Genomic DNA, 27516 nt, shown 5'->3' with positions numbered 1-27516 from the left:
CCAGACTGAGCACTGAGTATTGCCTGAAACATGCTCAGTCAAACTCGATTAGGACGCATACAGTAGGCCTTCTGCTCCATACTACTATGCTCAAAAATAATCTCTTGCACACTTGTAGGATTGCTGCTGTAGTGACAGCTTGATAGTTTCTCTTCTGCTATTTAAAAGAAACAAGTGGCAATAGCATTTCACCCTTTATGTAATTGCTTGGTGACTGAAGAACTAGCCTGGGATATGGACGTCAAGTTACAATTTCTTCTCTTAAATGCCTTTAAATTTTCATGCTGTAGCAAAAATATCCTGAGAACTTTTATGCATAGTCCTTTATAGAAATTTTAATGAAGGATTTCAGGATGGTTCCATTGGAAGCATCCTGCTTTCCTTGAGAGGTAAGGAGATAAGGTTTTGAATGCGTTCGTACACAGGAGGAGAACTTAATCTGGCTCTTATCTTCCTGAGTGAAAGGAAATAGAAGATTTTTAAAGGAAGTCTTCTGCAGGTGAGGGGAGGAGGGAAGGGAAACAGCCTAAATATTGTGTTCTTTTGGAAATATTTGTTAAATAAAAAGAAATAAGTGATCCCTCTTTCTTTTCTAAAAAGAGATGCAGAGATACCTAGTTAGAAAGGAAAATAAGCTTGAATTCCAGACAAGAAGTTCTTGCTGCTAATCCTGAACAAGTCCCGTAAATCCTGCAAAAACTGCATTTAAGGCATTAGTTCTAGCCAATTAAGCTAAACACGTACTAGTTCCTAGTGAACTAAATGTGTCTATATGTTTAGTGGACTAAACACATACTAGTTTCTAGTGAAAGGCTCTGGGTTGCAGTGTGGAGGAAGGTGGGACCTCCCTCTGCACCTTCTAACTATTTCTTACTTCTCGATAGAAAAGGATGTTGAAACACTGGTGAGATATGGAGCAAGGGAGAGGGGTGCTCAAAACTTATTTCCTAGTCATCTTTGCATTATTCAGTAATCTCCCCCTGGAGAATATACGGGACAACTTCCCAGAAATAAGTTTTTATTTGGTTCAAATTCTGTTGTCTGACTCTAACTGCACAGAATACACAATTAAGGTTAACTGCTATATATAGGAAAACTTGAAATTGTTTCTAGTGCCCTATCATGGATGTAGCTAATAATTCTCTTTCTTCTGAGTAGTCAAAGGATCAACCAGATTATGCATCGTATTCCCGAATGTCTTCATCTCCCACCCACAGTCTGTACGTCTTCGTGCGGAATTTTGTTTGTCGAATTGGGGAGGATGCAGAACTCTTTATGGCACTATATGATCCACAGAAACTAACAATTATAAGGTAAGTTTACTTTTTTATTCCCCCAAACTAGAGTGAGGGGAACTGGCTGAAATGGAGCATGGTAAGTTGCCAACATACTAGTAACACAGAGAACACATAAACAAAAGGAAGAAAACCAAAGAGAAAAAAAATGGCATGGAAAGATACAGGCTTTGACTGTGTAAGGATTGTAGGGCATGTGATCCCAAATCTTTTGACAGATCATTCCTGGACTGTGAATATTTCCAGTTTTAGAGAATGCCAAGACTACTTCAAAGTTTAGAGATTATTACACTATTGTGGAGGGATTTTTATTTTAAATAAAGAAAATTTCTTTGCCATTCTCTCTGGAGCTTCTACAGGTCTCACGAGAAAGAAACATCATGCAATAGATGTAGCAACTGAGACATAACATACTGAACTTTGACAGTCAACCCAGCCACAGGCACTCAGTCAGACTAGGTAGAATCCGAAGCAACTGTTAAAACAGGTTCAAAAAGAGGTGAAGGAAGAGGAAAAAATGAAATCCCATTGTTTGGTGGTTGTTTTTGCTGGTAATCTGAAGACATCCTTGAGGTCGTCTCCATAAATAGACAAGATTCTTCTATCGTGAGGACATCTGCTGGATTGCTGAAGCAGAAATTTTTACAAGGAACAATAGGGAATTCGAATATTTTACCCTTAGCTAAACCTTAGCTAAAACTAGTCTAACTGCAATAAATGCTCTACTTTTTTACCTAGGATCATTACAGAAGATACTGTATCTGTAGAAAAGCACATAAACATGCATATGTATATCTGTAGCTATTTATATAAAAGCATACAGGAGAGCCAGAATACAAAAATGTAAGTTCAGAATGCAACAAAAATAAGTGCTTTACAGCTTCTAGATGATACATCAAGGAGTCTTGATGAGGAACACAGATTTAACTTCATGTTTTTCATCACTTACAGGGTCAGTTTTTTAAGTAGGCAAATAAAAAGAACTTTTGCCCTGGGAAGTTTAACAAAGCTAATAAAATTTGTAAATTTTTAACTGACGCCATTCAGTCAGAAGTCTTGCATTCAGAACAAGATAGTAAATATATGTAAAGTTTAAACTGCAATTGCAATTACTTTAATTTCTCAGAGCATGGCTCTTGAGCATGGTATGAGGAGAAAATAATACTAGATTGTGACTATCTAATGTCATTTCCAGGCCTGTATATGCAGTCTTGATTTGTTTTGCCAAACATTCTGTACAGATGCAATGAAAACAGCCTTTATTATTGAAATGTGGCAAAACCAGATGCTTAACAGAAAAAAGCCAAATACTGATCAGTATAAGGAACCAAGGACAACCAAGAATGTCACTGGATTCACTACACAAGCTTCTTGATGGGGAATGTTGGGTCTGGAATAAAACGCTCAGGCAGTGGGAAGAGAGGGATAAGATGGGGGAGGGACTAGTGAATTCAAAGATAGAGTAAAAAGTTTTTGACTGTTCTGATTGAACAGATTACACGGATGTTAATGCTTCCTCCAGAAAAGATACCTTTGTGTATGTTCGGTTTAAGTTATCTTTTGTAACTTACTGATTACTTGTGCTGTATAGCTTTTTTCTTTTAATTTGACTTTACTTTCAAACAGTCAGGACAAAATATTGTCTGTTACTCAACTTATGTACTGTGTTTTTATGTACTCTAAAAAAGGGATTTTTAAAACACATGGTAATAAGTTATTTGTCTTCAAATAGTGAGAATTACTTGGTGAGATGGGGCAGCAGAGGCTTTCCAAAGGAAATCGACATGCTCAACAATCTGAAAGTAGTGTTCACAGTGAGTACATGCTTCTAGCTCTTCTCACTTTTTATTTGCAAATCAGATTCTCTCTTCTCTGTGGTTGCCATCAGAATGCATAAAATTTGAGTAAGATGAGGAAGGAAGCAGAAGCCATGTTAGAAATGGCAAGATCAGTACTTCATGGCAGTGATAACGAATGCTTGAATATCTTTCCTCAAATCATTTTCTCGGGTACTTCTCTAATGCCTGCCTCATCAATTCCCTGACGATTTGATCCCTGATACCTGCTGCAGCTCTTGATTGGTACCTTTCTCTATTTATTTTTCCCCTTATACTTTCTTCTAATGTTTAACTGTCAGGTTTCCTTACACTATGTTAAAACACTGTGTTCATTCTTACTTGGGGCTTAGTTTCTTTTTCTGTTACTTACTGAAGCTCAATTATTATTAGAGGTTCTGTTTAAGTTTTACAACTTAAAATTCTTCCACAAACAACACTTTAGCTTTCTGTTTTGTTTATATCTTAGGATCTTGGAAATAAAGACCTTAGCAGAGACAAAGTTTATTTAGTCTGTCAAATAGTCCGAGTTGGAAGGATGGATCTCAAAGATAGCAACTCCAAAAAATACACACAAGGACTGAGACGGCCTTTTGGAGTAGCAGGTAACCGGTGCCTCTTATGCTATACTTGAAACAGAAGTTCAGTGGTGCTTGCCAGTCTTGGATAGTAGAATGTCTGCCAAGACATGCCAGAATATGAAACAGCTGTATCAACAATCTTTTATATCTGATTTTTTGGAGTTCACAAAGACTGTATCTAGGCTAATGTTTTAGTTCAGCTCAGAAATTGATTTTTGAAATGAATTTCCCAATAATGCACACTTGTCACTACACAGTGCAAACCAAAGCATGGTACCAGAGTGTAATAACAGGACTTGTACATGTCTGCTGGCAACGTGGAGGGAGCACTAAATGTTCTGCTCCATAAATCTGCCTCTACTGGGCTACACTACTTGCTAATGTAATAAGCAAAGTACACGGGTTGTGGTTGTCGCATAGAATGTTACTCCACTGAAAGAATAGTAGGACGCACAGGCTCACGTGTGCAGTGGAGTCTCACGATAGAAATATGATGTCGTGTGCATATTGGGTCACATGTGTTTACAGTTTTGTTCATGTTTATGACAAATATATTCAAGAACAATGCTGCTTTAGGGACTCAGTTGAGAAAGGAACACTTGTGTGCCATTGTTCAAGTTCCAAACTACAATTTACTACTTTTGGTGCTCTTTAGTATAATTTTGAGAACGAAGAGCAAAGTTACCAAGTGATGGTGGTGGATGGTGGTGCTTTTTTTCCTTTTTCCTTTTTTTTTTTTTTTTTTTTTTAATTGGAGGAGTTATGAGCCATACTGCTAATTCAACTGAAAACTATTTTGAGTAGGAGAAATAGAAGAACTATGTTGAGGTAGGAAAAAAATGTGATAGAATCTGAAGAACATTTTTCTTCAAATTTCACCAAATTAAGGACAGGAATATAAGAAGGGCTGTGCAGCATCAATTCTTTTCACGTTAATAGAAATTCTCAAAAGATTTGTGTGTCTGTTTTTCATGTAGAATTGATCTTTGCTCCAAATATAGCTGTGGCTTCTATGTAACTTATATTGGTAACATTCAGCTAAAATGCTTGCATTCTGAGATGCACGCTTGCATAGTCTGAGATCTAAATTGCAGCAATAAAATCAAGAAATATAGTATTAGCAGCTCTTTCTAAGGTAAGAAAAGCAGCAGAAAATTACTACAGTACTTTCTCCCTCTCATAATCATTTTAAACAGGCTATATTACTGTTAGGATTGTTTGAGCTGAATTAGAAATGCTGTAAAATAGAATCAGGATGCTTGGTCATTTTCAAATGAACTTTGAGAAGAATTTTGGTTACAGCTGAAAACCTTTGGAAAAAGGTTACAGAACAGTGATTTTCTCATATAAGTTAAAAATGGACATTAACAATGTGAATGTTTAAAGCAAGCCACTGAGGTATTTTAACATGAGCTGCCAGAACAGTGTTTTCTAATAGCAAAAGAACCCAAGTGTCTTGTAAAGAAGCAACACTTACTGAATTGCTCCAAAGTTTATATTTTATCTTTAATTAAGAAATCATTATGCCTCAGTTTTCATCACTGTTGTTGTTCTAATGAGCTGTATGTTCTCTAATTGTGAGATTTTTGTTTTTAATTCAAAGCTGGGAGTGGGAGAGGGGGGAGCGCAGCTTATAGAGGGAAGAAAAGGGATTCCCACCTACTCGAGTTTTCAAAATTTGGGTGTGTGTTTATCTCCCCCCTTGTCTCCCCAACCATCTGTTAGCAACCGGCATTCCAGCCTGAACATAGTGTATTTTTATGATCAAGATACCATAGAGGAAATGCTTTGCACTTACAAAATACTGATATTAGAGCACACAGTACTACTCTAACAAACTCTTGAAAATGTCTGTGTACCTGGAAGCACAAGAATATATAATATTCTGCAAAATACATGAATAAGGAGATTTTTTTCAATGTCATTATATGTTTTGATGATTTTTCTTTTACCTTTCTAGTTATGGATATTACAGATATCATAAAAGGAAAAGCTGAAAGTGATGAAGAAAAGCAGCATTTCATTCCCTTTCACCCGTAAGATGATCATAAATATCTTATACTTAAACAAAGATATTTCTATACAAAGAAAGACCTTTGTGGGTGAAATGATCTGTGAAATGTTTTATGGGGGAAAAAAGCCTCTTTGTTTTAATATTTTTGAAGTGATTTGTAAACAATTAGCACTACTACAACGTAAAGTGCATTTAAGACTTGACAGTTCCCACAGAATGTCAGATAAAGGTATATTCCTATGAACATCTTTCTTCAGCCATTTGGTACCATGTCCTTTAACAAAAACCAAGCAAATTATGAAACATCTATACATTCTAAACAATGAGATTCCCAAGTATGGGTAACTAGTAGTTTATATGTTTGATTTTGTTACGAATTTGAGAAAAATCTGAGTAAAATTGTATTTGAGTTAAAATGTAGTTGAATTGCCACACATCCCATCTTCAAGAGCAATGCTAGACCAGCTGTCTCAAAATGAGACACCTATAAATCAAATGGGTAGGTATCAATACCTGCTGGAAATATGTTTCAAATGGCATTCTACATAACACTGCTTTTCTATTCTATGGAGAAAAAAATATGAGAGTAAATCATTTTATCAAACTTGGGGTCAGCCTTGCTTGTTTACTGTTTGATCTGACTTGTTTGCTACATGAGAATTTGTTCCTAAGTGGAATAGTAGTTGAAAAGAATCCAAAGCTAATTCATTTGGCTGTTAATTAGGAAACTGGACTGGGCAGATGAATATATGTTATATGAATGTATGTTGCTGAATATATTCAGGTTCTGCATTCCTATAGAGTTTGGTAATGCGGTCAGTCTCATAGAGTGGTCCTCCTGTGTTGTTGCTTTTTTCTTCCCTTCAGTCTGCACGTAAGCTTAACATGAACAGCCTCTCACTTCAGCATTGCGTCCTTGTTTCTGCAACTTGTATGGCAACAGATTATTAAGTTACAGAACATATCCTAGCTGCTTAGGTAGTCACAGGGTATGTCTAGGTCAGTATTTTAATCCAAGTCAGGTGTGTGTCGTCTTAAGTAATCTGATCATCCTGAGCTACAGCGCTTTGGTGCAACACAGAGCAGTCTTACAAAACATGAACTAGATTTCTTTTGAATCCAATCCAATGATTGCAGCTGAGGCACTCTAGCAGCTAAAGGGTGACCAGAGCATCTCTGAAGTAAAACTCTCCAGATGCTTGTAGTGTGGATAGCGGCTCCCCAGCAGCAATGGTTTCACACCACAGAGCTGCTCCTATGACACCAAGCTTCCTGCTGATGCAAACGGTATCTTGTTGAATTTGATATTCCAGGTAGTGGAAAAAAAACTTTTTTTTTTTTTTTTTTTGGCTAGATTTTGATGAGAACAGAAAGGATGTCTCTGGAGTTCTTATTTTTCATGTTTTTTTTCCACAAGTCCTGATCCCCACCTGTCCTAGCTTTGTGGAGCCTAACTCACTGATTGTGATAAAAATGATTTTTGCTTTGTAACTGAAAGTATATGGATCTACCTAATTTTCTGCTGAATAAATATGACTACCTAAAACTGTTAGCCATGTTGAAGCAGCTAAATTCAGCCATTGTAGAATTATAAAGGCTATATCTGAAGGCGTATTTTCAGTCGCATTTAATATGCGTAATAATCTCTGAAATAGAAGGAACTCTGGCAATGTTGTCTAATTACAAATGAAAACTATATTTTAAGGGTGATTTTTTTTAAGTGCCTGCTGATGGAATGTATTATAAAATCAAGTATTGCAAAAAGAACTAAAGCTGAGTTATGTGTGTTCTGAATGGTGTTTGATATGTTTAGTGCTTAATTTCTAGCAGATACTGTTTTCTTCTGCAGGGTAGTGGCAGAGAGTGACTTTTTACACAGCCTCCTAAGCAAAGTCACAGCATCAAAAGGAGACAGTGGTGGACAAGGTGAAGTAGACTATTTCTGTAGAGTAAAGTAACAAGCTATTTTAGTGGAACTTAATTTCATATTGTTTACGTTTTAGAGTACACCTTTTATATTTTAGCCATTGCATCACCATGGAAATAGGTTAACTGTACCGCTAAAAGTGATAACTCATTAGACTATGGCAGAGTGTTTACTACTACTACTATTTACTATGATAGTCACTATTTTAATAAGTAGCTAAAGTTTTGGATTATATAGCAATTTTTTCCAGTTAAGGGGAGTGAATTCTTATCACAGTTTTGGTGGAGGGGAAAAGAGATGATATTCATGTGAAGAGACGTTCTTTTCCTTAACATAAATGTGTTTTTTTCCCCCTCTTACTAGGTCTCTGGGTAACTGTCAAAATGCTTGTTGGGGATGTGATTCAAACCAGGAAGGACTATCCACACCTTGTAGACAGAACCACAGTTGTTGCTAGAAAGCTGGGATTTCCTGAAATAATCATGCCAGGTGGATGTGATTTTTTTTTTCCTGTATAATAAAACTAGATTTTTGCATTTCTCTGGGTTAATGAGCATCATCTACAAGCTTAATTAGTTATTTCTGCAATGGGTAACTTAGAGGTTGTTTAGAACTCTTTATGATAAGTAATGTTCCAATATTAGAACTCTTTATGATAAGTAATGTTCCAATATTAGAGATATACCTAGGAGAGTGAAATTCTTGTGAAGTATTATACAATACTTAAACAGAAGAAAAATCAGAACGGTGAGGGATAATCCAAGTTCTCTGCCCTAGCTTTACTGCCTGCTATGTACATTATAGCAGTTTCTTCCCTGAATCTTAAATTAACCTTATTTTTATTGTAAATTAATACTTTCCTTTACTAATAATAATAAACGTAAGTTCACAATCTTTTTGGATTTATGCTAAAATATTTGCCAAATTAAGTCACTTATGGTTTGCAGTCTTCCTTTAAAAGTATCAGAATTTGAAATGAAGGTGTTTATTCTTCAATGCCATTTCAATTTCCTCAGAAGTGAAAATTTAAGATATGAAGTTTCCTCTGACAAAAGAACTGTTTATCTGTGTAAACTCAAAAAAGGCATCTTGCCACCTCACCAGCAGGTGTCAGTGCAGGACGAGATTTAGCTGAAGTCACTTTCAGAAAACCCCTTTTGTTGCTTTCATTTCACATGTAGTATCTTTGCTTAGAATAGCAGAGATGAAAATTTAGATTCAGATGGAAAATATGACCATTTAATATGTTTTGTGGCAGAAAAACAGGTGCTTTTGTGAAGTTCAACTGACCCTATTCTCTCACACTGTTTTCACTGATTTTTAACTTTTTCATTTCTCTTGTAGGAGACATAAGAAATGACATTTATATTACGTTGCTGTCTGGAGATTTTGATAAATACAACAAAACAACTCAGAGAAATGTTGAAGTGATAATGTGTGTTTGTGATGAAGAAGGAAAAATAATGCCAGTAAGTTCTTTGTTTTGGTGTTTCCTAAATGATGGACATGTAAATCTAAAATATATTTTAAAAGTAAGCCTTAAACTTGTCATACATTTTCATACAATACCACTAGACAATAACTTGCAGTCTTCACTTATGTTCTCTTTTTACTGATGTATTGTACGATGTTTAAAGTGACATATCTGTTAAGGTCCTATAAATGTCTTCCATAGAAAACATAAACCGCATGGAATGGAGAAATAACACTGAATGACCTATTTTAGCTTTGACTAATGAACAAACAGATGAAAGGTTGCTTCTGACAATTGCTACAGTTTTACTCCAAGTTTTTTCTTGTGGGAATTCCTAGAGGAATGCTAACAATGCATTTAAATGTTAGAAGTACCATCTCCTTTATGTAACTTACTGCTGACTTGGGCTAGGAAGACAGATACTGTCCTTTGAATGAAAGAAGTTCATGGTAAATTACTAAGTTAATGGCAATAGCAGAATGTGGATGCTGCACATATGCAACACAAATATTTAGAGTGTTTTTGTGCTTGTCTTTTTCTGTTTTGTGGAGCTTTTGTCTCTTCCTTAAGGCTTTTTAACACCTGACCAGTGCTCAAGGGGATTTTTAGTCTTTCTTTTTTGAGCTTTTTTTTGAAGCTGTACTGTGATCATGAGGGTGAAATCATAATGACACTTCTTGTGATAAAATAAACATGGAGAAACTCATTATGGCTCATGACTTCCTGGAATGGCTGTTATGTTTGAAATTGCAGTTAAATGCTTGACCTAAAATGTAACTTCAAAGTTTGAATCAAGAAAATGCTAAATGCACATAGTGTCCAGCGTCCACGCAACAAAATGTAACCCCGATGGTGAAAACAGCTAACCACATGACTTGCATGTAAAGGAGAGACCTCTTTTGTGAAACAGATTTCATTACAAACTGTAGTACATTGTTGTCACAGATAATGTGGGCAAATACATTTCAATGAAATTAGCCTATCATAATGCATTAGCATTTCACTTCTTTTAAACTTTTCATTCCAATATTACATATGTCCAGTTCTGCAAATGCGTGCCTTCTCCAAATATTAGGAAAAACAGATTTGTCCCTTTGACTGAAACATGTTCGTGTGTGCTTTCCATAGTAGTGTACCTTTCCACATGTTTAAGCAGTGCTTTTAATAACAAACGCTTTAAATGTTGAACACTGATAACAAAAATGGTTTTCCTCATTAGCTCACTGAAAATCAATGAATATTAATATGTTCAAACTCACAAATTTAGACCAAGTTCAGCGCTTCCAATTATTGCATTATCTATGAACCCAGTAAGTTTGTGAAACTTGTTTCTTAACAGAGAAATTTTTTGGCTCTAAGTAAATGTCACAGATCCCATTTAAACTTACTTGTGAGTGGTGCATAAGCCCCCCAAAGCATCCTTAGGGCAGAAGGACGTACCTTGCCACGGCTAGGTGTTTCAGGAGCGCAGAGCTCCTGAAACGCTGAATCCTCCTGCGGTGCCCCGTGCTTGGTGCCACGGCCTACGCCCTACATCTAGAAAAAGAGGGGGCGAGGCACACCAGAAGTGTACCCCCTGCGTTTTAATTTGGAAATCACCTTCCTCGTACGTGGCCGAATGTGTTGGATTGGGCTGAAACGGAGTATTGTAAAAGCAACTAAGAACACCCCAGCAGAATCAGCTCCTTTGCACACTTCTCCTCCCCGCTACAATCCATAGCCTAAATTAGGTGCCTTAGTTGCTTTGAAAACGGAAATCCAGCTCCTGCCTTCCATCACTAGTTGCTCCCAGACCGCCTAAACACCAGTAAAACACCAGTCAGAGCGAGCGGCCCTGAGGGCGGCCCTTCCCCGGCTGCTTCCCGCCCTTCCCCGGCTGCTTCCCGCCCTTCCCCGGCTGCTTCGCACGCAGCGCGCGCGCCCGAGGCGGCAGCTGGGGCCCTGCGCGTGCGTGAGGCGAGGCGGCAGGTGGTGCCGCGCGCATGCGCGTGGGCGGGGCCGCGGCGGCAGGTGGTGCCGCGCGCGGGGCGAGGCGGCAGGTGGTGCCGCGCGCGTGGGCGGGGCCGCGGCGGCAGGTGGTGCCGCGCGCCACGTGAGGCCGGAGCGGCCTAATAGCAGCGGCGGGAGGCGGCGCGTGGCGCTGCGCTGCGCTGAGGTGAGGTCGCTGCCTCGCTGGCGGTAAGCACGGTTTATTTTATTTCATTATTTTATTTTATTTCTTTTTTCCTTGGAAGAACGCTGTTTGTTTGGGAGCGGGGGACAAGCCTGTGAGCGAATATAGATCGGTTCTCTACTACCAGGTCAAGCAGCCACGTTGGATGGAAACGTTAAAGGTATGGCACAGGTAGTTCTCACTTGCCTTTCTGGTGGGGGGGGGGGGAAAGGAAAAAAAAAAAAAAAAAAAAAAAAAGCTTTGTCCCTGAATACAGCTAGACTAGAAGCGTGGCACCTTAGTCATACATCAGTTATTAGGGGTATGTGATTACTGAAGCTGAAAATGTGGCCTAGAAAACGATGTTAAGATTTTGTGTAGCAAAACAAATGAGGTCATTTTAGATAACCTTGTGGTCTGGCATGTCTCATCAAAAAGAAGCCTTGCATTTGTTGTACTGTTGTACAGTAGTGGTGATACAAGCTTCAATTGTGTGAAAAATCTAAAAAATACATTTTTAGAAATAGTTATCTAGGATTTCTTTAGAGAGGCACAAATACTTGCATAATCTATCTTTAATGTCAGTTTGGAAAATGCCTAGAAGCTACCAAAAGATGTTCTTACAAAGCATGTCCTATGTTTGCTAGAAGGGATGATTGTTTGAAGAACATGACAGAAGACATTGCTGCTAGGAGCAATATGCCTGCAATTACACTATGTTGTATTGCTGAGATTGAGCAGGAGAGGACAACGAAGGATCATTTGCAGCAGAAGCTTGTGTGTTGTTTTAAAAATGCTGGCCAGCCCTGTGTATTGCGTAACATATCTGATCCTTTTTAAATTTTGACTGTAATTTAGGCTTTTATCCTGAATCATTTATAGTAGTTCCTTTTGAAGAATGAAGATAACGCACAAAGGAGTGTTGCACATTAAGAACTGTGTGGAGAAGTCATGTAAATGAATACAAAGGAGTGCGTTCATTCACAGATGCGTGATGTTTTAGAACTTGATAACGTAAAAATCAGATTTTTTTTAAATACAATTAGAGACTTCTGTTTTTTTGCATATGTGTTATAAGCAAGTATGCTACTTTAAGAAGAAGCATCCGTGACTCCTTGGGATTCTATTGAAGGCTTTGAAACTGGATTAATTTGGTCCTGAAAAAAGTCTTAGTTTATATTGCTAAAATTTTCTAACCAATCTTATAACCACTTTTTTAAAAAAAGAAAAGGTAGAGTTATCTGTGTGAAATATGGAAGGTTTGTAATACTGAGGTATTACATAATGTGGTTAACACGGTAAGAAGTAAGCCCTCAGTATGTTTGTCTTCTAATGTGCAAGCACATCTACTTTAACTTACTGGGTTTAGTGCTTCATTCCTTTGATGGTGCTAGAATTTGAGCAAAGCTTAACAGATAATTCTGTATCTTCCATCTCTTCTGTTTCTGTGATTAGGCTTGATACTTTACGTGGCCTAGGGAAGGCATTGTGGGGCCAGCAGAAATGACAAACATTTATTTGAAAAAAGAAGCATAAAATAGAATGGGTCACTTTTCTTTACATAACTCTTCATTGTTTTCTGATTTTACAAAAGGTAGCAGTCCCAATTGAAGACATGCAAAGGATACATCTGCGCTTCATGTTCAGACACAGGTCATCTCAAGAGTGTAAGTAGGAGACTTTCACTTCAGTGAACTTTGATTGACAGTCAACTGAAAGTATTATTTTGCTTTGCAGCTAAAGATAAAGGAGAAAAGAATTTTGCAATGGCCTATATAAGACTAATGAAAGAAGATGGAACAACTCTTCAAGATGGTGTCCATGATTTGTTAGTCTTGAAGGTATTAATTGGATCAACTGATCAACCTTACTTTTTTCCCCTCCCATGAGAGACCTTTTTTAATGTTGTGATGTTTAACTGTGTTGTCAAAGACAAATACTAAACTTTCATCTGAAAAAAAAAAAGGTTTGATGTAGTTTCCTTCGTGATTTACTAAATGTCCCTCCAAGTTTTAATCAGAGATAGATGTATCAAAGAACAATGCGAAACAATTGTTCTTTCTCCTATATTTTATGTAGTTAAAATGCTTTTGACCTTTCTTGGTATTAAGGAAGTCACCGCAAAACTCTGTGTGTGGATGTAGATCATCATTCAGCTGACAGGGAAGAAAAGTGAATAATCAAGGAATGTGATCTTAATAATTTATTGTATGATACTCCTTTTACTGTGTTAGTTATATACAAAAGAAAAAACCTCAAAAGTTTCATGAATCTGATTTTCAACAGGAGGAATATTGTTCTAGACCAGCCTTGGACAGAAATAACTTTTTTCCTTTGTGAATCAAAGCAAGGAGCAGATGTTCTGAAGGTTGTTACTTTTTTTTTTTCTTGCAGATTACTGACTAGTAAGAACTTCGAAATCACTGCCAACATGATAGAATAATTGCTTATTTCAGCTATTTTTTAGTGTAAACTGATTTGTTACATTAATAGCAAGTGGGATGCGTAAAAGTGAATTAAGCTGTTTAGATAGTTAAACAAAGATAAATGGCAGTGTATGGTTATTTATCTGTTCTTCAGTGATACTAAAGCTGATAAATGTTTATACCAGAAGAACACATAATGATCATGTTGTATGACAGATTAATGTTTGTTAGAAAAATCTATCAAATACACTCCTTAATTCTGTAATTCTTGATTAAGTGAGAGCACATATGAAAGAAATGCTAAACTAAGTTGACCAACTTTATCTTTTTGAGAAATGGACAGATTTTCTGACATAAGTTTGCCTATATTAGAATTTAATACAGCAATTGCAAGCTGTAAATGTTCCTAAACAGTTGTGCATCTGGCCCCTCAAATTAAGTCAATTAAATATGGCAAGGTTTTAAATGTATGTATTATTTTCACTGCCTTCTGGCACTGACTTTTTTTCTTGAGAGAGACTTTTGGATCAAATTTCAGGTCTTTTCCCCATGTCTGATTAACTTGTGATAGAAGAGCGAAGTCAAGATTCTCTTCTAATTCCAGAAATTCTAAATGATGAAAGTTAGTAACACTGTCCGTTTTGCTGCATTTTGGCTTTTGTTTGTCTAGATCTCTTTATAGTCAATTTTTATAGTCAATTTTTAGACCTTTCTTGTTTGATAGGAAACAGAAATTGGACCTTTATATTCACAGAAGCACATACAATCATTGGAAAACCATTCTAGAGGATCTTTTTTGTATAACCTTGCTCAGCTGTGGTTACAGACTTAAGAGTATGACGTTATGCTTGACTGAATCAGATCCGTCATGTTGTGGTAGCTTTAAGTAACAGAGCTCATCAACTCATTAGGAACATTTTATAGACAAAAAACAGTATTTAACTTCATTTACAGTTTTTAGTACCAAAACTAGTCTAAAAACTCTTGTTGTCTCCAGCATCAGTCAGAAGTTCATACATACCAATACTCTACTGCGAGTTGTGGCATGCAACTTGATGAAATCAGGGAAAAGAAAAATGTATTTGGCTTTAGTGCTGTTCATGCTGTTGAAAAGCATAAATTCCATGATCTCTTTGTCTATTACCAGTAAAGCCACTTCTTTGCTACAGTGTATTTTTTTAGTTAAAAGTGTAATCTTCCTATGTCCTGGAATTTTTACTGAAGGTCTAGGTATCAAGTTAAAATGGTCATACTGAAACGGAGCTGCTATTCTTTCCCTATTGGTCTCTTTTTATTCTTAAGTTGTGTGCAGGCATTTTAACTGTGTCATGAATATTGTGTTCGCAGTCTTTGAGGTGATGCTCATTACTCTCGTGTATTCGTTAGCTACGGACGTTTTAATGAGAAGTCTGTTCCTACCTTTATTCTGCCACCCATCCTAATTCCTTACAGCACTTCAAAACACATTCCTTTGTATTTTCCATATTTTGTTTTTCCTGCATGCCCATTGCACCTTGTCTTGCTGACAAGCATTTATTCTTGGTTTAGCTATACTAGCTGTACTGGGACTTTTGTATTTCTTATTGTTAAATGCATGCATTTAAGTCCATAGAAACTACTTTTGTACTTTTTTGCAGTGCTTCTTTTATAATACTTTTATATCCAGTGTTGTAAAAAATATAATAAGTGACATGTTTTTCAGGGTGACAGTAAAAAAATGGAGGATGCCAGTGCTTATTTGACATTACCTTCTACACGTCAACACATAGAAAGTAAAGGAGCAACTACAAGCAGGAACTCAAGCATTGTAGGGGGGCTCTCAGTAAGCTCACGAGATGCGTTTTATATTTCAACTCTTGTTTGTTCTACAAAGTTAACTCAAAATGGTATGTATTTTTTTTAAGCAGGTTGAAGTTTAAGAAGACAACTTTTGCATAAATGATAAGTCATGTATTTAATATTTTAATATCTATCTATCTGTTTTGTATTAGTGGGCTTACTAGGCCTCCTGAAGTGGCGTATGAAGCCAGAGCTGCTACAGGAGAACCTGGAAAAATTGAAGATTGTGGATGGAGAAGAAGTTGTGAAGGTAGATCATCTTTTGCTTTTGGGATTTTGCAGAGTGGGCAACAATGCAAAACTGTTCTTTTACAATGCCTTTATCAGCTTTTTGCTTTTCATTTGACATCCAGTAGTGTTTTATTCACCATGTTTTTGTGTGTGTGTGTGGTATATGTAATTACATATATGCAGACAAACATAAAATGCTGGTAAAAACAGACAAGTATGTGAGGTAGGTACTGATCATGAAGTTAATGCAGCAAGAACAGCACTGTTGCTCTAAAACTTTTTCCTTTTTTTGGCTAAGACTGCCTGTCAAGTATAGGTTTTGTGTTCTGTTTATTTCTTCAGAATTAGTTGTTTTGTTCATGTGTTGTCAGGTAGACTGAACTTCCTATGGGAGTGCTTTGCTGCATTGTGCTGTGAAGTATTCCAAATAAATAATTTAGAAGATGCTTTTCTACATAAGACTTTGTGCTCCTGTTTAAGGTAGATTCTCTATTTTGATGCAAGAAGAAAAGGAAGCAATTTTCAAAATGGTTAAAGTTATAAGCTGACAGGTTTGAAGGAATGTTTTGTTGTTGAGTCTGAAATGAGGATACAATAAATAAAAGGTACCTGCTTTTAGATTTAATCAAACTTAATAAAAGTATGTCCTTGAATATCTATTTTCAGTTACCAATAAATTTTAGTTACATCTTAGGTCTTTGGTTCACTTGATACTGTAGTTAAGTACTGTAGTGTATTAGACATGTGCCATCTGTCAAGACTTGATCTGTTTTTATTTTTTTGTAAGGGGAGTTTTTCCTAAAAGGTTGGAGATGGAGAATGTGGTGTTCCTTATATTAAGGCGTCTAATGTGCAATGTTGTAGTCTTTTGACCAAAGTAATAGTATGTATTGGCCAATTGCAATGGTTTTTGCTTATCTTTTAAATTATCTGATTACTTCCCTTTTTTTCTCAGAGACTCATCTGATTTCTATTTTTATTTGTAATCAGTGACCTGTTTTAGTGCTTACAAAGGAGAAGTAGATGCAAGGCCATGTAGAGGGCTAGATGATATGCTTCATTTGAAAAGTAGCATGGTTTTTACAGACAAGATTTGATGAGAAAGGCATCCTTTACACTTCTTTGGCCACTATACCAGTACAAGATATGGCAGTTCAGCACATGTAAAATTGCATAGGCGCTGATCTGTGGTAGTGCACGGTGAACTGAGAATGTAACAGTGCTTCAGCATGGTCCGTGACATCCGTTCCTCTAGTGAACAGGCTGCTGTATCTTAAGTTTGATGTATCGTATTTGTGATTCCTCATATGCTGTTTTTTTATTTTGGTGTCAGTAGAATGTCATATTTTTCTATCTCAAAATGAAGAGGAAGCAAGTGTTCACATCACTGATAAATCCAATAAATCACCATTACTCAGAAAATCCTTTCATAATTTGTTTTTTAAATCACTTAGTAAGTTTGACTTAAGATGGTGATGCCAGGTTTTCTTTTTCAGAAGCCTTTAGCACTGTTAGTGTTACCTTATTGCGGTATATTATCCAGCAGTTGTGGATGGGTAATACTTTTAGATCTTAGTGATGTGATGCATCCATTCATCATTTGTCTTCATAAGACTTCTTAGAACATTATCTTGTGATACTGAGCAGCTCTTTCAGAATGGCATGTTTTTGGTTTCTTTCTGTCAGGTTGTTTGTGTTCTAACAAACTCAATCTATCAAACATTAAGCTATTCTTGTAGCGTGCTACCTAATACATTTCTGAGCATTTAAACAATATGCCTAAGCTGTCCTATAGGAGTTTGTGGCTGCTGTTCTTTGTTGGAGGGTGAGCATACTAGAATCCTAATGAAAGGAAGAAAAAAGTAGAAAATGGACAGGAGCAGAACTCCCTGTAATTTGAGAACAAATTTTACTTCAGTAACCAGAGCCCCGTTGAGAGCAATATTAGAAACTGTAGGAATAAAAAGCAGATTGAGGTAGTAGTATTTATATAAGCTTTGAAGATACATAGATCTGAGTAAACCAGTATGTTTCCAAAGGTTGTATTTCTGCTGAAGAATAGTAACAGTATGAGTGAAGCCCACTTCACAGCAGTTCTGGTTCTTTCTACAAATGATAGAATATATTTGAAAAATATGTGTAAATATTGTTTAGATCAGCTTCAGTTTCTCTCTGCACTCATATTCTAGATTGTTAGTAACCTTCCTCACCAATCCCAGCACCCCAAAAAAGCCTTTTATCTGACTTGATAATCACAGTTTGCAAAAGACATGATCCAAGCTCTTTATTACAGAGGGAGTAAGAAAGCAAGCATCTGGACAGCATTCTCCATATCATTAGCCTTTTGCAGAGTTTTCTACTGGTTTCTCCCAAACATCTCTGATACTAGCTACTGTCAGATAGACTGCTGAAGTTAGCTAGATGTCTGGTCAAATCTACCCTTTATCACTGGTAATACATTTTTTGGAATTCTTGCTACTTTCTTTTTTTAATGTTACCAGAAACTTTGTGCAGTTAATGCAGAACTCAATCCCAAGAGTATTAGTTGGAGACATTGTTGGTTTGACCAGATGCTCAGCTATGTATTATAGGTAAAATGTAATTCTGAGCTTGTCATGCACAGACAAACTTATTGAAAAAAAAAAAAAAAGACTATGAGGGCAGTAATAGTAAAATATTGTCCACAGTGTTGGTTAAGGGCATGTTTGCTTCACTATTTGCTTTTTCTGATAAAACATAAACAATTCTCCCCTCATTCTTTATACTTCATAATATTAAATAAATGTAGATTTGCAAAAGGAAGTTTAAAAATGTATGGTGTATCTGGTGGAATACTATGTTAAATTAATGTGTATAGTAGGTATAAAAATTATTAATATTCTGGAAAGTGGCAGACTCCAGCCTTCACTTTGAGTCTGTTATATTTGTGTTACTCTTTCAATATAAGCACTAGATGCTTTTCTTGAGAAAGAAGAGAAAGGAGAACCGACAAGAAGGAGTTTTGAACCAAATAAAGATTTGATTGCTAAGTCAGTGGGAACATGTCGTTTGATTCAAAGTGGGCTTTGCATCGGACTGTAGAAATATGATGTGTGCTTTTAATTATCACCTGAGGGTAAAAACAGCAACTACTAATGTGTATCATTAAGGAATGAGGAATTGTGTTTTAGATACAGTTATCTGTAATATATAATATTTTTAGTTTAATTCTGTAAGGTTTAAGCTAAGCATGTATTACTGATTGCTTATGTGTTTGAGGATTTAGATTCTTAAATTAAAGAAACTAGAACCTAAATCCTCTGAAGAGCATTCTGAATTTAGGTGAGGATTTAGATTATTTAAATTAAAGAAACTAGAACCTAAATCTGCTGAAGTCCATTCTGAACTTTAAGTGATATTTTTGTAAATGCTTCTAAAATTCCAAGCTGAATTGATTGCTAATTTGTCATTTCATGTTGTTGATGTTGTGTAGTTTCTCCAAGACACACTGGATGCTCTGTTTAACATCATGATGGAACATTCCCATAGCAGTGAATATGACATCCTTGTCTTTGATGCACTGGTAAGAATTATCACTGAAAAGTTGACAATGTATAAGTAAACAAATGCAGATGAGCCATCAGATTTTTTTATATCAAAGAATTAATAATACAGTCTTTACAGAATAGATGGGATATTAGTATTTGGCTGACAAGTATTTTTTTAAAAACACGTAAAATAAATACTGGAATATCATAAATTTGTGAGGAGATAAGTGTTTCTTACCTCATGATAAATGCTAATCTTGTCTGTCTTTGTTTAGATATATATAATAGGACTCATTGCAGACCGCAAGTTTCAACATTTCAATGCTGTTTTGGAAGCATATATCCAACAGCATTTTAGTGCAACTTTAGCGTACAAGTAAGTTTTTTTTTTTTGTTTGTTTGTTTGTTTTTTTAACTTACCATTTTATTAAAAGAGAAAGTAAATCCTGGTTTGGGTTTTCTGATGGAACTGATGATGGCTGTTGTTTTGGTGCTGTTTGTTTTAAGGTGAACAGACCTACCTGTGAGAAACAGAGATGATTATAAGTAGAATTAATTGGCAAAATCAGTAATTGATTTGGTGTTAACTGATCATCTTTGACAATCATTTTTTATTTTCTGGATTTCACTGTGTCTGAGCACTTAACCTCTATCATGTCAAATTTGTCAGAAGATACTTTGGTGTAAAGCTCTTTATTTTACATTCTTAATCTTAAATGCTCAAAGTAGAAACTTATGAATAGGCTTTTACATATTCTTTTCCAGCAAAAAAAATGACTCACTGGAAAAATCTCTTTGGAACTGTCATATCTTTTCTTATGCCACTAGAAAGGTTTCACTATTCAGTACTGTGAACAGCAATCTTCCATTTTGTTATATGGTCATGCCAGTTGAGAAGCAGAATTTGGGGAAGGATTTGCTTTTTGGGGTTTCCAGATGTGCCCAAAGGAAAAGGCATGGGTACATAAAGAGAAGAAAAGCTGCATTCAGTATTCATAGATAGGTTTATTTCATCTCCCGATCAGTTTTAATCAAGTGGCAGGTTGAAACAAAACTTATAATTTGGGATTTGAAAAGCAAATGGAAAACCTTAATTGGAAGTAAAGAGTAGGTGAGGTTATTTTGTCGCGTCTTATGCTGAATATACAGTAATTCTTATTCAACAAGAAACATCTCCCTGAACTTGTATTGGAAAATAAGTTTGCTAGAGTGGAAAAGAGCACACAATCAGTCCTGTCTCACATTCCATGAAGGTCAAAGTCAGCATATTGGGTTCAGAAAGTTTAAGCTCACACTAGATATTTTTCAGTCCATCTTCAGTCTGCATGGTAACAGCATGTGTAATTTATGGTATTGTGAAAGGACAGAAGGTTGGGTAGAGATCCCCTCCAGACAGCCTAACTTGTTTAAAATACCTGACTGGCAGTTTCAAATTGTTTAATCAAAACATCAGAGGCAAAATGATATTTTTAATGGTTACGTTCCCAGAGTCTTGATTTTTCTTGGCATCATTGGTTCCATGTGCATCAGGGAATATGCGCTGGGTTTCAAGAACTGCTTTCTTTTATGAAATAACCATGCACGGTCAATCCCTCACAAGTTAGGAAGGGATACTGTGCCTCAGACATGTTATGATCACTTTTACGTTTTAAATGAAAGGGTAATGTCTTCTTTTGAAACACTTCACAGTCTGTAGACTTGTGGAAAAGATGAATCAAGTGCAGAACACTGCTTTTAGCTTCGTGATATTCTGTCAAGTGTGGGGGCTGAAGTTTCACAAAGCTGTAAAGTGGAAGAGGAGCTTCTTTGAGCTTCATTCATTTATGTTTCTCAAACATAGATGTGATAGTTTTTATAGGACTACTTGATATTAGGTATTATCAGCAGAAGACTGGACATCCTCAGTTCAGATTTTCTTCACTGATCCTTTGTGCCCAGTAGGTGCCCAGTCAAACAACAAAAAAACTTGTAGAGTTCATACCACAGGAGATTTGAAAGGACAGTAAAAAGCTTAGAATGTGAGGCATGAGAATTTATAGCATATGGAAATATTCTGCAGATTTAGCAGTACATTGACTTAGGTCATTGCATAGTAGAGGGGAAGCAGACTTTTTCTGATGCTGGCAATGATGCATTGCTAATTATCCTTGCTCTCAATGTAATGTGAAGTAAGGTGCTAGTTTTGATTTTTAAACTAGGGCATAGTAAATTCCCTTTCAGGTAATGATGTAAAAAAAAAAAAAAAAAATCAGCTCTTGGTGGCTATTTCAAGGTAAAGATGACATTGTTAATATCTATTCCATTATTTAAGATGGAAACTGTAACTATACAAATGGACAGACCTGTAAGCCCAGTTTGGAGCTTATTTTAGTCAAAAATAATTTGTTTTCCCTTTTTCAGAAGAGCTCTGGCGTTTTATTATGGTGAGCAGGTTAGGTATTAGTTTAGCAAAAATTGTAAGCAGATACTGTAGTCTACCAGAAGGTTATACCACTTGCATTCAGTTAAATTAGAGCATGTAGTAGTGTTTAATGACTGAATTGCTGCTTCATGTACTTGAGGTGGTAGGCAAACATAACATTTTGTATTATCTTGTGCATGTATGTTATAAATTTTTATAAGAGCGATGTTGACGTTTTCGTGAAGCCTCTGAATAAGCAACTGAAAGAGATGCCAGGGTTGTGTGCATTGCACTGGTTTTTTGAGATATTAGCTTGCTTTCTTGCTTGTACAATTAATTTTTTTTATTTGTGTTAAAATGATAGAATTTGTGTAACAGACAAAAAGAAATGCAGTATGTTTGTCTCGTATGCTTGACTATGCATAAATATTCATTTTGTATAGCCAAAATGGTTAGAGAAATGAAACTAAAGATGCTTGATTTTTTTTTTTTTTTTTTTTTTTTACACTTCAGGAAACTAATGTCTGTTCTGAAGACTTACTTGGATACCTCTAGCCGAGGGGAGCAATGTGAACCAATTCTACGAACTCTGAAAGCTCTGGAATATGTTTTCAAGTTCATTGTTAGGTCAAGGATGTTATTTTCACAGTAAGTACTCATTTGTCTAGCAGTGCAATGTCATGAACAGCAATAGACACATAGAATAGAAAAACTGATTCTAGAACAGAACACTACTTCATTTTTAAAAATATAACATAAAAACTTATATCTGATGATGCATCTGGCCTAAATACAGACATCACTGAGAATTTTTTTTTTGGAGGCAATCAACAAAAATCTGCTTTCTGATTCAGAGTGTAAGTTAGAAAAATCTATATAGTAATAATGACTAATTTCAAAAGGGGATCGTTGCTTGCATCAGCTGGTTTGGCCCAAGATAGATGAATGGCTTGAAGCTGGATGCTTGTCCTTGATCGTTGTTTTCAAGAGTTCAGGCTGCGCATGGCGCACTACAATTTTAAATAATTGTTGTCCAATTGAATTTAGAGCTTCAGACCTCCTGAAGGGAAGACTAAAAGGACTAGTTATGTATAACTCAGTCAAGCATGTGGGGCATATGTTTAAAAATGGTATTCAGGTATAGGAAAAAGAAATAGGAGGAGAATGAAGGAGTTGAAATCTGAAGGGAGAAAAACTACATCAAAGAAACTGTGACACCACTTTCTTGTCCTAACGCTAGTGGACCCTTACTACATCCCACAAATCACATCCATTTATTCTTCCTCTCTCCTTTTTTTGCTGTGTCTCTATTTAACTCAGTTGCTTTTCTCCATAATACTTGTATTTCATTTGTACCTTTGCTACCCAGAATTTGAATATGCACTGGCAAACTTGTATGAATACACCAAGCAGTTGGCTGTTACATCTGTGTTTAATAGCCAATAGAACAGAAATGTTTTTGTTTTATGTGCCTTTTGGGTCTAGTAGGGCTTGTTTCTGCTATTCTGCTGCCTTTTTTTTTTTTTTTTTTTTTTTTTTTTTTTTTTTTACACAAAACCAGGAGGAACCTTTACAGTTTTGTAAAACTAAGTATAGTATTTGATAAAATATGAAATTTTGGTTGGAATAGGGATAGACTCAGAAGCTACTGTCTACTGATAGATAGTCCCTTAACAGACCTGTTCTTGTTTCTAAGAACTTAAAATTTATAGATGGGTGCAGACCAACAAGATGAGAAGCTGTAGAAGCAAGGAGATGATATTTATAAGAACAGAATACATCTGGTAGGTCAAATACACCTGCAGCTTTGCCCTTAAAAATATTTGATAGGTGCCATGGCAAAAGAGGATATTAGAAGAGTTTGAGTGGAGAGAGTACTTTGTAGATAGGTTGTGGAAAACTTCCTGTAAGGATGAAGGACAGAATACAAGATTGGTTGCTTGGAAAACTTTGTATCCTTAGTACTATCTTCAGCAGAAAGCAGGTACACTGTATAGCCTGTGATAAATCAAGTTGTTGCAGTATGTTGTATATTAAAGTAACTAGCTGTAGCAGTGTTTTCTAAGTGTTGTGTGTGTATTGGACATAGACAGAAATTGTTCTCATAAAATTGTAGCTTCTGACAAAAATAAGCAAAGATTGAACATTACTGTCCAGTATTCTATGCCCATCTGCTGTTTCAGTATATATTTTAACAGTTAATTTCCTATTGTCACATTGGTCCAAAACCTCTAAAAATACGGACGAGTGTGTTTTCCTCTCAGTAGAAAAGTTAGGATTTAGGATTCAAATATTTATCTTTCAAGGGTTAGGATTAGCCTTTTTAGGGAGAAATGTTATGAGCTGATGTTAGAGCTGGAAAGATCTCAAGATTGTTCTCTTGTTAATTTGGTGTGCTCCTTGAAGTAAGGTGCCTTGTTGATGGGTAAGTGGTACTACAAAGTGAAAATTACGTAGGAAAGAGATGAACAATGACTTGTAATTTCAGACATAACATAGACGTTTTTCATCTCTGTTAGGCAGACATGTTGAAGATAACAAGTTCTGCTTTCTTTTGCATTCATACAATCCTATCAAAGCTGTAGACTTGTCATGAAAGCAGAAACTTTCTTACTCCAGTCAGCTGAAAGAAGATTCTATCTTGCAGCTATTTGTTCGACGACTGCATTTTGTAGAAAGGTTATGTATGTCAGCCAAAAGTCTGCATAATCCAAACTCTGAAGACCTTAAGATTTTGCTTACTTTCTTTCATTGGCCCAAGGTTGTTTTTGGCTGTGAAATTCATGTACAGTGTTATAATCAGGCTATTCCTGAAGCAAACAATTAATTTTCTGTTTAGATCTACCTTCAGAACAAGTTATTTTAATTGAAATTTAACACAGAAAACTGCATCTAAATGAAAGTTAGATGATGAAGCAAGGAATAGAATTAACATTCTACATAGCTTAAATCAGACTTAATGTTTGTTTAAAGGGTATGTTTAATACATGTAGTATGGTTCCTCTGTCAGATTTAGTCAGAAAAGCTCCAAATTTCCACTTACATAAAAATAATTTGTAAGAGACTTTATTTATATTTGCAACAATGATGATAGTTAATAAAAGCTATATCTGTGCGTTACCTGAGAAGCTTTAATAAACACTTGTTCTGATACAAAGTTGTGTTGTTACAGTTTACCTCTGCCTCATTACTACTGAAAAATAGTGGTAGTGAATGGCCCGCATATCTTAGACTCCAGTATATGAAAAAAAACTCATTTAACCAAAAAACAACCTTCTAAAACAGTGCCTGATAAATCAGATAACCTTTCTATATACACAGTTATTTTAGAACTTTTCATTGTTTTATATTTTGTCTTTCGTATCTGAGTTTTTTCTATTATTTGTTTTTTAAAGCTAAAATGCTTTAATAAGGGTTTTCACTGTTTGCTTAGCACCTTTGATTTGCCTTACTGTAGACTAAAGTTCTTCATTTGTCTTTAGCTCCCTTAAGGACTTAAGGTTCAAGTTGAAAAGCACATGACACTGAAGTACATCACTTATTTTTTTTTCCTATTCTGATAGAAAAGGCAGTGAATGTGAGGTGCAGAATTTAGTTCAGTGTGCTACATGTGTTTCAGACTTCTGTTGCGTTTTTTCTTAACTTTATTTTTCTTTATTTGAATTTGACATCTGTTTCAGATAATTAACACGATAGTAATTTTTTTTACTATTTATATATGAAGTGGATAGCATTAACAGCTGGTGCTACAATCTTAAGCTTTAAGACATAATTAAAAATACAGTGAACTAATGAATTTACATTTTTATATATATAAAAATTATTATAAATTTTATATATATTTGGAAAGTGTGTGTATTTTTTGGGAAAGTGTATAAGAACATGAATGAATCAATTGAATGAATCAATTGAGAAAAAGTGCATAGGCTGAAAAGGTGAATTTTGAGCTGAAAGCTACCTAATCTTTTCATGATTCTTTTAAAGGCCTCAAGCAGAGACTCTTCTTTCAAAAAGAGAACTGATAGGTGATGAATAAAATAAAATAAAAATTACGAACTATTTTACGTGTTTGCAGTGGACACTTAAGTGTACTGATGCTTTTAGCAGATTATTGATATTTGCTCAGGAGTATTGCCAGAAGAAACTGAGTTTACATAGCATTAGCTGTGATTAAAAAAGAAAAGAAAAAAACAAAAAAGCTCCAGAGAAATTCCCTGTTTCTATATAGTTAGTTTACATCTACGTTTATGGCTGTTCTGGAAAGTTAAAAATTAATATTCATGTAATACTTGCACTCAATAAGTGTAGGATGGAGCCATGTTTGAGATGACTCCAGCTTTTACCTTCTGCTGCCCTGTGGGACAGAAATGCAAGAAATACCTGAGACTTCTCCAGAACTTACAGATGACTTTCAAACTAGTAGTCTTTACTATGTAAGTGTACACAGGCGAAGGTTTATCTCAGAGAACTTCACTTACAGGTAAATGGCTTCCATTTTGTAGTGCTATGCATGTATGTGTGTATGTAGCAAGACTTTAAAGGTTCTTGTTTGTACTTGGATTTGGAAATCTGTTATGCAGTCCAATGTTAAAATCTTCATGAAGTCTGTATGCTTCAAATGTTACTTGATTCTCAAGAGGTGAGTGGTAATGGTGAGCTTACTCACTGGGAAGGGGTTGTGAAAAAGACAATGTTGAGGCTCAGTCGTCCTGCGCATAGTAACAATTTTTTTATAGGGCAGCTGTAGTAAGACCCTACTTCTGCACACCTAAAGTGTGTTAGAAAATTTTGAGGTGGTGCTGAGGAATGCAAAACAGAAGAGTACCTAAGAAAACAAGTTGGTTTGGTAGACAGTGTCATCAAGCTATATGTGCGTAAAAATTCACTGGAAGAAGTGTCACAAAATGTCTACTTTACATGCAAGTCACTTGGAAAGTGAAATGCCATTTTAAAAAAAAATTCTGAAACTTCAAATCTGGAAAGTTTTATTATTTAGAGGCTTTTTTAAGAAAAAAAAAGGAAGACCTTTTTTTGTCTCGTCAAGTTGAACACTCTACTCAGAATTGAGTAACGTGTTCCATGGGTGAGGCATCTATGTACATAATATTGGCTGAACTTTTAAGATACATTCTAAAAGGGTATTGCATTTGGTATGCTCAGAACTATGATACTTCCTCATTCTGAAAGTGTAACGCAGTGCATCTCTCAACAGGTTATATGAAGGCAAAGAGCAAACAGAATTTGAGGAATCTATGAGGAGACTCTTTGAATCTATCAATAATCTGATGAAAAGTCAGCATAAAACAGCCATTTTGTTGCAGGTTGGTGTGCTTGAAATCAACACTGTTTTTTTTTCTTTCTTTCTTTATTTTTTTCTTTTGATTTTGAGGGGGAAAACACTCTGAGATAACTTATCCTTTGCTACCTTTTTTACATTTCTTCTTTATTAGAAGACCAAGCAAGTAGGTGAATGTAGCTAACATATGGATGCTAGAATTTTTTAAGGAATCTAAGGAACTGAGGGCTCTAGTGGGATTTGAATACTTAAATCTTGAGTTTCTTCCACTAATGCTAAACAGGAATTCTACCATTTTTGTTTGAAAAATGAGCTTTATAGTGTCAGACTTTTGGAGGCATGTTACGTAAGTGAAAAGGCTAACTAGGATCAAAGTTTTCCATTTATGCCAGTGTTAGCTATTCTCATATTTTGAAATCTGGTACAATTCTAAGAAAAACAGAAAAGGAGGAGCTGTTAAGACCATGAATAGCAGATACGTTATTCTGTTGCCAAATAGAAGGTTACCAATGCTGAAT

At 35.8% G+C, this 27516-nt stretch overlaps 1 protein-coding gene across 1 annotated transcript in view; it reads left to right on the top strand.

Annotated features, from left to right (window-relative positions):
• The window catches only part of DOCK2 (dedicator of cytokinesis 2), a 196295-nt gene that overhangs the window by 19925 nt on the left and 148854 nt on the right, over positions 1–27516 (top strand). The window contains exons 8-23 of the mRNA XM_062586956.1: positions 1159–1313; positions 3028–3109; positions 3600–3735; positions 5672–5747; positions 7575–7651; positions 8016–8141; positions 8997–9121; positions 11361–11459; positions 12873–12945; positions 13016–13119; positions 15407–15590; positions 15696–15793; positions 19247–19336; positions 19577–19677; positions 22216–22350; positions 26915–27023. Of these exons, the coding sequence (XP_062442940.1) occupies positions 1159–1313; positions 3028–3109; positions 3600–3735; positions 5672–5747; positions 7575–7651; positions 8016–8141; positions 8997–9121; positions 11361–11459; positions 12873–12945; positions 13016–13119; positions 15407–15590; positions 15696–15793; positions 19247–19336; positions 19577–19677; positions 22216–22350; positions 26915–27023 (1770 nt within the window). The remainder of the gene's footprint in view (positions 1–1158; positions 1314–3027; positions 3110–3599; positions 3736–5671; positions 5748–7574; positions 7652–8015; positions 8142–8996; positions 9122–11360; positions 11460–12872; positions 12946–13015; positions 13120–15406; positions 15591–15695; positions 15794–19246; positions 19337–19576; positions 19678–22215; positions 22351–26914; positions 27024–27516) is intronic.

This window comes from Rhea pennata, chromosome 14 (genome assembly GCF_028389875.1).
Source record: "Rhea pennata isolate bPtePen1 chromosome 14, bPtePen1.pri, whole genome shotgun sequence".
Classification (NCBI taxonomy): domain Eukaryota; kingdom Metazoa; phylum Chordata; class Aves; order Rheiformes; family Rheidae; genus Rhea; species Rhea pennata.
This window is presented reverse-complemented; position numbering and strand designations above follow the sequence as displayed.